This window comes from Pelophylax lessonae, assembly GCF_965119305.1.
Source record: "Pelophylax lessonae genome assembly, chromosome: 8".
Taxonomy (NCBI): Eukaryota; Metazoa; Chordata; class Amphibia; order Anura; family Ranidae; genus Pelophylax; species Pelophylax lessonae.
The window spans coordinates 150,741,367-150,753,424 of record NC_138775.1 but is presented as its reverse complement, the minus strand read 5'-3'; the positions used below and the strand labels follow the sequence as shown (position 1 = coordinate 150,753,424).

The 12,058-nt window shown below is 44.6% G+C and overlaps 1 protein-coding gene across 2 annotated transcripts in view; it reads left to right on the top strand.

Annotated features, from left to right (window-relative positions):
• The window catches only part of EDEM3 (ER degradation enhancing alpha-mannosidase like protein 3), a 116,971-nt gene that overhangs the window by 27,657 nt on the left and 77,256 nt on the right, over positions 1-12,058 (top strand). For both annotated transcript variants that reach the window (XM_082265425.1, XM_082265426.1), the window contains exons 4-6: positions 5,117-5,156; positions 5,341-5,453; positions 7,229-7,382. In XM_082265425.1, coding sequence (XP_082121551.1) covers positions 5,117-5,156; positions 5,341-5,453; positions 7,229-7,382 — 307 coding nt within the window. The remainder of the gene's footprint in view (positions 1-5,116; positions 5,157-5,340; positions 5,454-7,228; positions 7,383-12,058) is intronic.

Sequence of the window (12,058 nt, the reverse complement as noted above, 5' to 3'; positions counted from 1 at the left end):
TTGGGGGAATCTACTACAAGGGATTGCTATGCTCTTCATACTCCCTTGAATAATCGCCAAGCTCTTGTAAGAGCTTGTTCCTGCTTCCCTCTCTGGGGAAAGAGAGCTTCACCCACTGGAACCTGGAGCCTTGTGTAGGTCCAGGGTGGGTAGGAGACGGTGAGACCCCCAACCAAGCTGCAGCGGTTCGTGGGGTCTGCGATGGTTATTGTGTCTGGAGTGCTTGGAGTCCTCGGGAAGCACTAGGAGTATCCGTCAACGGAGGTACCCAGTCGGGGTGCCAGTTGATCCGTTACAATGTTCATGGTAGTTAAAGTGGTTCTAGAATCCAAAATCTTTTTTTTTTTTTACCTCCCCACTTGGTGGATTCACACCTCCTGGATTGAGAGCGTGCCCACACAGGTGAACCTTCAGCACTGTATTTGCTGGGGGGGCACCCGGTAGAAAGGAGAGCACCAGCAGGGGGATTCCAGAAGAGGATGTAAGGGTTTGCTCTGTGCAATACCATTGCACAATAATCGCATGCTAAAAATCTGACATGCTGGTTGTAAGTCAATCGATGGATCAACTTTGGTGCAATAAGCCTGTCCATAGATGGATTGAATCTCTTCCGGTCGCTTCTGATCTAACCAAGATTTGAACTATATATGGCCAGATTTACACTTTTTCTTTAGCCATGCATTCAGTTCTCAAAGCTCCCCCTGCCTTTCAGGTGTTGCACATGGCAAAGGCAATATTCTAGAAAATGTATACCAAATAAATAAAGAAAAAGGTGCGCTGTTACAGGCACTGTGTAATAACTAAAATACTAAGTGAGTTGCTGCTCCCACCAATTACAAATACTCCTATAACTTGCTTTGCAAAAAATTGGAAGGAAAGTGGTGTGCTACTCATAATGGTAAAACATCATGATAATCATCACAAATAGATGAAAAAGGCATCAAATGAAATAACTGTCATGTGACAAACAATATATATGTAGATATAATAAATGCACAAAAATGCAGTCAACAAAAATTCATGAGTCTGTACATTTAACAAAGTGCTTCTTATGTAGTATCTTCAAGTGATAAGTGACTCCAAACCAAATTTGTGCGGTGCTCCTTAATAAAGACATAGCTCATTGTGCTGAATTCTTTTCACCAAAAAACACCTCTGTGTGCAATGGCTGCTCACCTGCAGCACAAAGGGAATGTGCAATATAAAATCAATTCAAGGATCCACCTAGAGCTCCTTTTAAGTTCCTCTAGACTCCTTTTTAGTAGCACTGTATGTGCAGCTCCACGATCACATACATGAAAGAAAGTGTCTCGTAGTGTAGTAACATTTTAAAATGTAATATTAAAATCATTCCAAAAACACTTACATTGTATAGAGAGTGCATAAGCAGTGTAACTCGTGTCAACTAATGCCGCTGTCTCTCATGGCAGACTGGCTCCCCAGCTTCATGGCTTCAGTACAAGATCGTACTCGATTAGAGGAGCCAGTGACGTCACGCTCGGCTGATCAAGTGCGAGTTCGTACTAGGAAGCCGGGAATCCGGTCCGCCACGGGAGACAGCAGCATTAGCTAACAAGAGTTATACCGCTATACAGTTGTGCTCATAAGTTTACATACCCTGGCATAATTTATGATTTCTTGGTCATTTTTCAGACAATTTGAATGGTAACACAAACTTTTCTTTCACTCCTGGTTAGTGGTTTGGCTGAAACTTCTGTGTTTTACTGTGTTTGCTCTTTTTAAATCCTAATCACAATTGAAACTACCCAAAAGACCCTGATCAAAAGTTTACAAACCCCAGTTCCTAATACCATGTATTGCCCCCTTTAACATCAATGACAACTTGAAGTATTTGGTGGTATTTGTGGATGAGGCTCTTTATCTTCTCAGATGGTAAAGCTGTCCATTCTTCCTTCCAGTTCTTGTAAATTCTTGGGCTGTCTTGCATGGACTGCACGTTTTGAGATCTCCCCAGAGTGGCTCAATGATATTGAGGTCAGGAGACTGAGATGGCCACTCCAGAACCTTCATTTTATTCTGCTGTAGCCAATGACAGGTCTACTTGGCCTTGTGTTTAGGATCATTGTCATGTTGGAATGTCCAAGTACGTCCAATGCACAGCTTCCGGGCTGGTGAATGCAACTCTTCCTCCAGTATATTTTGATAACATACTGCATTCATCTTGCCATCAATTCTGACCAAATTTCCTGTGCCTTTGTAGCTCACACCTCCCCAAAACATCAGGGATCCACCTCCGTGTTTCACAGTAGGAATGGTGTCCCTTTCATCATAGGCCTTGTTGACTCCTCTCCAAATGTAGCGTTTATGGTTGTTGCCAAAAAGCTCAATTTTGGTCTCATCACTCCAAATGACTTTGTGCCAGAAGGTTTGAGGCTTGTCTCTGTGCTGTTTGGCGTATTGTAAGCGGGATACTTTGTGGCATTTGCGTAGTAATGGCTTTCTTCTGGCGACTCGACCATGCAGCCCATCTTTCTTCAAGTGTCTCCTTATTGTGCATCTTAAAACAGCCACACCACATGTTTTCAGTTATTTGTGGGTTTTTCTTTCCAAAACTATTTTCCTGGCAGTTGTGGCTGAAACTTTGGTTGGTCTACCTGACCGTGGTTTGGTTTACAGAACCCCTTATTTTCCACTTCTTGATTCTGAACACTGCTGATTGGCATTCTCAATTCCTTGGATATCTTTTTATATCCATTTCCTGTTTTCTACAGTTCAACTACCTTTCCCCGCAGATCTTTGACAATTCTTTTGCTTTCCCCATGACTCAGAACGCAGAAACGTCAGTGCAGCACTGGATGAAAGATGCAAGGGTCTGTCAGGAATCCAGAAACTCATTGACCTTTTACACACACACACACACACACACACACACACTACAAGCAAACAGATCACCGGTGAGGATGGTTACCTTTTTAATAGCCATTCAAATCCCTTTGTGTCAACTTGTGTGCATTTTATCAGGCCAAAATCACCAGGGTATGTAAACTTATGATCAGGGTCATTTGGGTAGTTTCTGTTGTCATGATTTAAACACAGTTGACTGATAATAAATGGCTTCAGCCAAACACTAAAGTAGGGTACAATCTATAAAAAAATCGGGCGAAAGATTGTCCGATTTTCCTCGTTTCACAGCAAATCGGAACCGATGAACGAAAAATTGTCGTACGTCAAAGCCTTTTTTTTTTGTTTCTTTTTTCTGATCACGCGCAGTCTTTCTTTTCTGTTTTTTTTTTTCTTGTACAAAAATCGTACGAAAACAGTACACATTAAACGAAAATTGTTTGTTTTCCCTTTACGAGAAAAATTTTGGAGTTTGTCCCTTCGGGAATTTTCGTACGAAAATTCTGAATCGTCTGTAGAAAGTTCTGTACACACTGTACGAAAATTGTACGAAAATTCTTTGGACGAAAATGTTCGCCCGGTTTTCTTATAGTGTGTACGAGCCTTAACCACCAGTGAAAGAGAAGTTTTTGTGTTTATCATTCATAATCTCTGAAAAATGAAATCATTAATTCTGCCCGGGTATGTAAACTTATAAGCACAATTGTAAGCACTCTGTATACAATGTGAGTGTTTTTGGAATGTTTTTAATATTACATTTTTAAATGGTACTACACTGAGACACTTTCTTTTATGTGATTGTGGAACTGCACATGCTGTGTTACTGAAAAGGAGTCTAGAGGAATTTAAAGGAGTCCTAGGTGGATCCTTGAATTGATTATATATTGCACATTCCCTTTTGCGCTGCAGGTGCCAATGAAATACTAATTACTAGGAAGAGAAGCAAAAAAATGCATGAAAAAATGCACGTTATGAGCTTTTAGGTACTCCTATTGAAGTTTATAAGGGCCGAAAAATGCTGAGAGGCTCGTGTACATTTTTGAGTGACAAGCGTCAAGGCAAGACTATGCTCGGGGTGAACTGGAACAGTTGAATTTAATGTGAATCTTGATGTTGGGTCTGGTTTGGGAAGTGTGCTTCAAATCACTCAGATGTGAATGGGGTCATTACTATGTTATCATGCTGGCTTACAAAAAAAAAACACATATCACGGTCTATATAGGTAAGTACATTTTGAGTGTTGTATTTATTTCTCTAATATGTCTGAAGACAAAGGCCCCTTTCACATGGGTGATCCGATCCGCCTGTCAGTTTTTTCAGGCGGACCTGATCGGATGCTCCGCTGACACCCGCTGCCCCATAGGGATGCATGGAGACATCTCCGCTGACACCCGCTGCTATCCGATCCGATCCTGTCCATGAAATCCGACCCATGGAAACCATATTTTTCATCCGTCTGGAGGATCGGATGGGATCAGATGAGAACAGGCGGTCCATTCTCATCCGATTTCCCCATAGAGGACATCGGAGCTCTGACAGCTCCATCTCTGCACACAGAGCGGAGACTGAGCTGTCATCCGCCTGCTCATCGGGGATCGGCGTATCGATCCCCCACTGAGCAGAACGGACTCCGTCGGGTGGTGCGCCCGTGTGAAAGGAGCTAAAGGGGTTTTCTTTTCTGCTGTGATTTAGTTAAAGTATAACAAAAGGCAAAACTATTTTGTTTGGATAGAGTGAAGAATTGGAACACTTGTCAGTTTTTATTGCTGTCTTTGCCCCCGAGATTCACCCTCTTTATTTGTCCTGTTTACCATTATCATTGAAAGTAAAAGAAAATCTCACATTTCGGTTTGTCCCCAGAAAAGTAATGGAGGGGAAATTTTCCAATAGGGGCACTAGTTCTGGTGATCTGGGGGTCCCCAGAGAATTCCTTTTAATTTTCAGGGATTTCCTCTCACTTCCTGTTTGGCTATGGGACAGGCAGTGAAGTGAAATCTCTTTCACTTGTCCCCAGTGGGACACAGATGGCAAAATAATTCTGTTAGGGGTTATATAATAACCCTTCATAGCTCTATCCAAAATGGGAAAAAAAGTTTTATAGTTCTACTTTAATCTTTTCTTGTTTCATGTCTTTCCACAGCGATGTGAGCTGAGCTGCTCTCTTATTTTAGACCAAATTGAACAGACTAACTTGCATTTGTGTGTTTGTATATTACCCTTTTATAAATGGCTTCTTTATTCTTTCATTCTGCAGATTTTCTCTCACTTTAATTGATACTTTGGATACTCTAGTGGTAAGTTTATGATGTGTCTATAACTTGGTCTGAAAAGAATACTGTACATCTGTTTGTTTGGTTTTTCTTCTTTTTTGTTCGCTCTTGTACGGGTGGTACTGCTTTTGCTGTTTTTTTGTCCATTTCAAAACTTCTGACCATATATGCATATCGGATTTTCTTAGCATCATCATTTTATTTTTAGGTGCTAAACAAAACCCAGGAATTTGAAGATGCTGTCCGAAAAGTAATTCATGATGTTAACTTGGATAATGATATTGTGGTTTCTGTATTTGAAACAAACATTCGAGTTTTGGGGTAAGTGTAAACTTCCAAGATTTTCTACAGCAATATTTTATGTCCTTTTACATTATGGTGAATGCAGCACTAGTGGGAACAAACTCCAATCTCCTCTGGAACTGTGGCAGGAATGTTCTGGTGCTGAAATTGTGTAAAGATAAAGAAAATGATTAGTGATCTATAATTAAAATATCGTTCTGGCTTATTTGGGCTTCTAGTTTTGAAATAATTACTGTACATTAAAGCGGCTGTATCCCCTGTGGAGAAAAAAAAACATGCAGAACAATGGCATAATGTGCTAGTATGCATCGCATACTAGCACATTATGAAATACTTGCCTTAGAACAGTGTTTCTCAACTCCGGTCCTCAGGGCACACTAACAGGCCAGGTTTGCAAGAAAACTGAAATGCATCACAGGTGATATAATTTGTTGCTCAGTGATTGCAGTATTCTAGTCTGCATCTCCCCCAAGGTAATACTTAAAATCTGGCCTGTTTAAGTGCCCTGAGGGCCGGAGCTGAGAAACACTACCTTAGAACGAAGCCCCCACACGATCGCCCGGACACCGCTGAGGGAGGTGACGTTCCCTTGGCGTCTCTTCCCGGGTTCTCCGGCTCTGTGAGTGACCAGAGCCGCGATGAGGTCACTCCCGCGCGTGTGCACTTTCCGGCAAGGAGCTCTGAAGGTCCGACAAGATACGCCAGACCTTCAGAGCGCATGCGCCACTGGTGGCAGCGGCTGCATGCAAGGTGAATATCTCCTAAACCGAGCAGGTTTAGGAGATATTAATTTTACCTACAGGTAATCCTTATTATATATTTATTATTATGTATTTATATTATTGTATAAAGCGGAGTATACTACTGCTTTAAACAACATGCGCAAGCGCAGACACGCAGCATGATAATAGAGATCTTAATTTTCAACCACTTAGGCTCCATTCACTCTTGTGCCGGAATGCACAACAAAGCGCAGTTTTGCCTTGTGTCTTGGAAATGCACTGCAAACGCATGTCACACTTGCTATACCATTAATGATTAATGGCACCCCAAGCATGCTTCACAATTGAGAATTTTGTTCCCTAGCAAGCATGCAGCGAAAAACGTCTCCACACCCGAAAAAGTTCTGGAGCTTTTTTGGCGTGTAGGGCAACCCATTCAAGTGAATATGCCCTATGTACGAGTGGAGATGTATGCAAAAACATAAGAAGGGACGTGGGTTTCCACTACACGAAAATGTGAATGCAGCCTTAGGTTTCATCTAATAAATAAAAAAAAAAACCAAAAAACTGAAAGTAGGTTGCGTTCTACAATGTTTCCTTCTTACTTTGTTCCACTTATCATCAATCATCCCCAGTGTTTTGACTAAATGGAAACAAAGTGGAGTTTAGTATTTAGCTTTGCTGAAAACAATGCAAATATACATTTTCATAAAAAAAAAAAAAAAAAAAAATATATGTGTGTGTATGTATATATGTGTATATATATATATATATGGATATTGAGTATGTACAGAGGAATGGTGGTGCATATAGCATTGTATTGGCACCTTAAAACAAGGTACTACATGTCTCACTCATTATTCTCTCAAAATAGGAGGTTTATTATTTTGAGAGTGCAGATCAATAAAGGAACAGTGGGTTCCTTTTCATCCCCCTCATTAGAACTGGTTTGGCTGTACATTTCCGTATGTATGTATGTATGTATGTATGTATGTAAATATATAGTAAATTGTTTCTTATTTTTATTTATTTTTTTTTTGCACCCGATCATTATTTATTCCTATATTTCAGCGGCCTCCTTGGTGGACACTCTGTTGCTCTGATGCTGAAAGAAAAAGAACAACAAATGACTTGGTACAATGATGAACTCCTACATATGGCTAAGGAGCTTGGTTACAAACTCCTTCCGGCTTTCAACACTACAAGTGGTCTTCCTTATCCAAGAGTATGTCTATCTATTCAGAAAACTTTCATAGCCAATTGATCTGCAGTGGTTAGAAGTCCACATAATTTAATTTAACACATTAGGGAGGTGTACACAATGCAATTTTAATACATAGCATTGTTAATTGTTCATGTTTCAGTCGAAAAATCGCACATTTTTGTTTTTCTTTTTATGTCCTAATGTGGGCAGTGTTAGAATGTTGCTTGAATAAAAGTGACTTTGACCAAAATGACTCGATTAGGCTGGCTAATCTAGATCCAGTGGTTACCCCAGTCTGGCCAGCAAGTGCGCGCAGACCTCAGCTCCGTGCTAGGTTGGCCGCGACATAGCTCCACCAGACGGGGGCTGGTCTGCGAGTTAAGTGTCTCGCGAGGTCACATACGAACGACCGGGTCACGGCCTGTGTTGCAGCCCGAGACCAACCTATTTAGATGGCGAGAAGGTTTTGTCTGAAGTGGTTCCCGCCTGGTAGGGTGAGTAATTGACCTCCCCCCTCTCCCCCTGGAGGGTTTTGGGGTGGACGCAGGCCCCTCCCTGGGACGGTCGGACCTCCAGGTTCCCCTCCTTTCTGTTAGGCCCTCTTCCTGAGTCTGATGGTCCTGTTGGTCATCTATCCCCTCATCCCCCTTCCACCTATACTGGGGTTGTATAGTGGTCTGGCTACCTCCTGGAGCTCGGACAGGGTGTTGTACTGGCGATGGGGTTGGGGGGGGGGGGGGTGCGCTGTCGGTGACCGGACTATACCTGGTGGAGTCTCCTGCCATGGCCCCCCCTTCTGGATCTTTGTCTTGCCTGGGCCCTAGGGATCCCTCCTGAGTCCCTGGGAGCCTTGTGGAGCCGCCATTTTGTTGTAGCCTATTTGCTGTATAGGCTGGCGGCCATGTTTGTGTAGCCGTGGCTGGCATTTTTCGTTAGTCCTGTATTGAAATCAATAGCGGCCATTACTGTGCAGCCTTCTGGGACTTTAAAAATTGAGGACGCAGCTGCGGCGGAGGCCCGATTCCCTTTGGCATTTACAAGCCATCTAGAACTGCAAAGGTATTTTCGTTTCCTGCCTATTTTGACAGATTAGTCTCAAAAGAGTGGGAATGCTCAAAACGTCCCTTTTGTGGTCCCTAAGCGATTCGCTATGAGGTACCTCTTTGAAGAGTCACTCCCTATGAAATGGACTGTACCACCAGTGGTGGATCCTCTGGTTTCCAGGTTGAATAAGGCAAGCATTATTCCGGTAGAAGAACCGCTGACTTTTAAGGATTCGGCTGACCGAAAGCCGGAGGCTGTGGCCCGCAGTATGTTCGCTCTGGTTGGCTTGGCAGTATAACCCAATAGACTGGTCTTCACCATTGCCCTGGTTTCATAAACTCTGAACAAGTGGGCTAAGCTTTTAAGCTGTAACCTGGAGGGTGAGCAGCTTTCCCCTGCCTTTGCTGAGCTTACTGACCATTTAGTCCAAGGGCTGCAGTTTATTTGTGATGCCTCTTTGGATGCGGCTCCCCTGCTTTCTAGACTGTCTGTCTGTTTAGGCAGTGGTTCTTAGGTTTGTTTTGTGGCTCAAATGTTGGTCGGCAGACCAGACCTCTAAAAAAGCCTTAACTGATCTTCCTTTTCAAGCAGATCGCCTGTTTGGAGCTACCCTTGATGACTTCGTTAAGAGTCTCACTGGGGGGAAAGAGCACCTTTCTTCCTCAGGCTAGTTAAGGGTAAGGAACCTCGTCGCAGACGTCGCCCGTCCTTCTTGGCTCACAGGAAGATTTTTCGTCCCTCAGGGTTGGCTGACATGGGTGCAAAGCCTTTAAAGACCTCTTTGGTGATCCAAGCGGCCTTGGTCTGGCAAGTCCAAAGCCGGTTTCTCCAGACCCACAGACGAGGCTCCTTCTGCATAAGGGTACACTCTCACCCGTGCCTGGGCTGAGAGGGATGTCTTTGCTGGTTTCTGGACCTGTGGACTTCCCTGGTGCAACACAAGTGGGTCCACAAAGTGTTTGTTCTTACCCTCCGGAAAGGTTCTTTCCTTCCAATGTGCGTCTGTCCCTGGACAGATTGCAAGCCCTCTTTGGGGCGGTGGAAGACCTGTTGCTTCAAGAGGTGATTGTTCCGATTCAAACCTGTTCACAGTCCCAAAGAAAGAAGGTAAGGTGCCAATTCTGGATCTCAAGGCTCTGAACTGCTTTTTGCTGGTACAGAAGTTCCTAATCGAGTCTATTCGCACGGTGGTGGTATCCCTGCATCGGGGGGATTTTCTTGCCTCTATCGACATTTAAGGATGCCTACTTACACATTCTAATCTGTGTCTGTAACCAATGATTCCTCTGCTTTTCCGTGGGAGAGGAACATTTTATCAGTTTGTGGCATTACCCTTTGGTCTCGCCTTTGCTTTTCGGGTCTTCACAAAGGTGTTTGCCCTGGCATTGTTATGCCAGTCAGGGATCGCAGTGCTGGGCTATCTAGATGACCTTCTCTTGTGAGGATTCTCCTACTGCTCTGATGGACAACGTGGACATCACTATACCGACTCTGAGGGAGTTTGGCTGGCTTCTGATTTTATAGAAGGCTGCTCTGATTCCTTACACAAAACAGAACTATCTGGGTCTCACTCTGGACTCGGCTCCAGCCAGAGTGTTCCTTCCTCTGGACAAACTCCTGAAGTTGCATGCTGTGTTTCATCTTTTGCTGTCCAGCAGCTGGTCATCCCTCCGGACTTGCATGAGGGTGCTAGGCCTGATGGTTTCTACCTTCGAGGCGGTCCCGTTTGCAAGGACCTCGTATGGAACTGTGCAAAGGGAGATCTTGGCCAAATGCGACAAGTGTCCAAAGTCTCTAGACAATCCAATCCAGCTGAGCTGAAAAACAAAAGGGTCTCTGATCTGGTGGCTTCACTCTCCAGCTCTTCGCCAGGGCAAATCTTTTCTTCCCCTGTATTGGACAGTGGTTACCACGGATGCCAGTCTGTCTGGGTGGGGAGGTGTCCAGGGTTGGGACTCCGCTCAGAGTTTGAACATTGGAAGAGCCCAGACTCGCGATCAGGCTGTGCCTGAATTGCTAGACGGATCGCCTTCAGGGGTGTCCGGTGCGAATCCAGCTGGACAATGCCACGGCCATGGCTTATGTCAATCACGAGGGTGGAACAAGAAGTGTATTGGCAGCATTCTTTGGTGGGCAGAACGGTTTGTTCGGCTCTCTCCACTGTACACATTCCAGGGGTGGAAAATTGGCAGGCGTATATCTCAGTCGGCAGGCGTTCGACAAAGGGGAGTGGTCCCTTCATCCGGAGGGGTTTCATTAGATGTGTCTACAGTGGGGCACCCCCGAGGTGAAGGTGGAACTGTTTGTGTCCCAGCTTAATAGGAAGGTGCACAGGTTTGTGGCACAGTCACAGAATCTGCTAGCGGATGCCACAGACGCGCTGGTGGCCCCCTGGGGCCAGTATAGTCTGATTTACGCCTTCCCTTCTCTCAAGCTCCTGCCAAGGCTCTTGCACAGAATTGAGGTAGAAGGAATTCCGGTCATTCTAGTGGCTCCAGATTGGTCACGCCGGTCCAGGTACGCCGACACCCCTTGGAGACTACCTCTCAGGGAGGTTCTGCTGTCCCAAGGCCCAATCTTCCATCCTGCTTCACAGTCGCTGGCTTTGACGACTTGGCTGTTGAAAGCCAGATGCTGAAGGATAGAGGTTTGTCTGGGTCGATGACTTCTACTCTACTGAAAGCTAGGAAGTCTACTTCCAGGAAGATCTACCATCGTGCGTGGAAAGCGTACATTTCATGGTGTGAGTCACTTGGTGTTCACCCTCGCTCTTTTTTTGTGGCTTGGCTCTTGACCTTCCTTTCAACGGGGGGTTTAGCAGAAGTTGGTCTTGAGTACCATTAAGGGCCAGGTGTTGGCCCTGGCGGTCTTCTGTCAACAATGCTTGGCCACGCACTCTCTGGTGCGTATTTTTATTCAGGGGATTTGACATTTGACTCCACCAGTGCGGTCCCTACTCCTGCCTTGGGATCTCATCTTTCAGCTCTACAGATGCCTCCCTTTGAAAAAATTCAGGAGATTCCCCTGTTTACGCAATCCCAGAAGGTGGCCTTCTTTGGTGGCTATTACCTCTGCACTCAGGGTGTCATAATTGGCGGCATTGTCTTGTCGTTCCCCTTATTTGGTGGTTTACAAAGAGAAGGTGGTTCTTCTCCCCTTTCTATCCTTCCAAAGGTTGTCTCTGTTTTCCATCTGAAGGAGGACATTGTGTTGCCTTCCCTGTGTCCCAGGCCAAAACATCCTAAGGAAATTGCATTGCATTCCCTGGATGTGGTTTGGGCTTTTCAGGTGTACCTGGCTGCTACAGTGTCTTTTAGGAAGTCAATCTCACATTTTGTGCTTACAGATAGGCCTCGAAAAGGACTATCTGCTTTATCTGCGACCATTTCTTGATGGCTCAGACAGCTGGTGACTCAGGCCTATTCGATTTAAGGGTCAGGTTCCTCCTTTTCCTGTGGGTGCTCACTGCTTCTTGAGCCTTCTGTCATCAGGCGTCAGTAACACAGATGTGCAAGGTGGCTACTTGGTTGTCGGTGCACACTTTTACAAAATTTTATAAAGTAGATGTGTTGGCATCTGCAGATGCCTCTTTTGGCCACAAGGTTTTGCAGGCTGCTGTTTAGGGGGCTTGTTGCCTCTTTGGGGCTGTACTG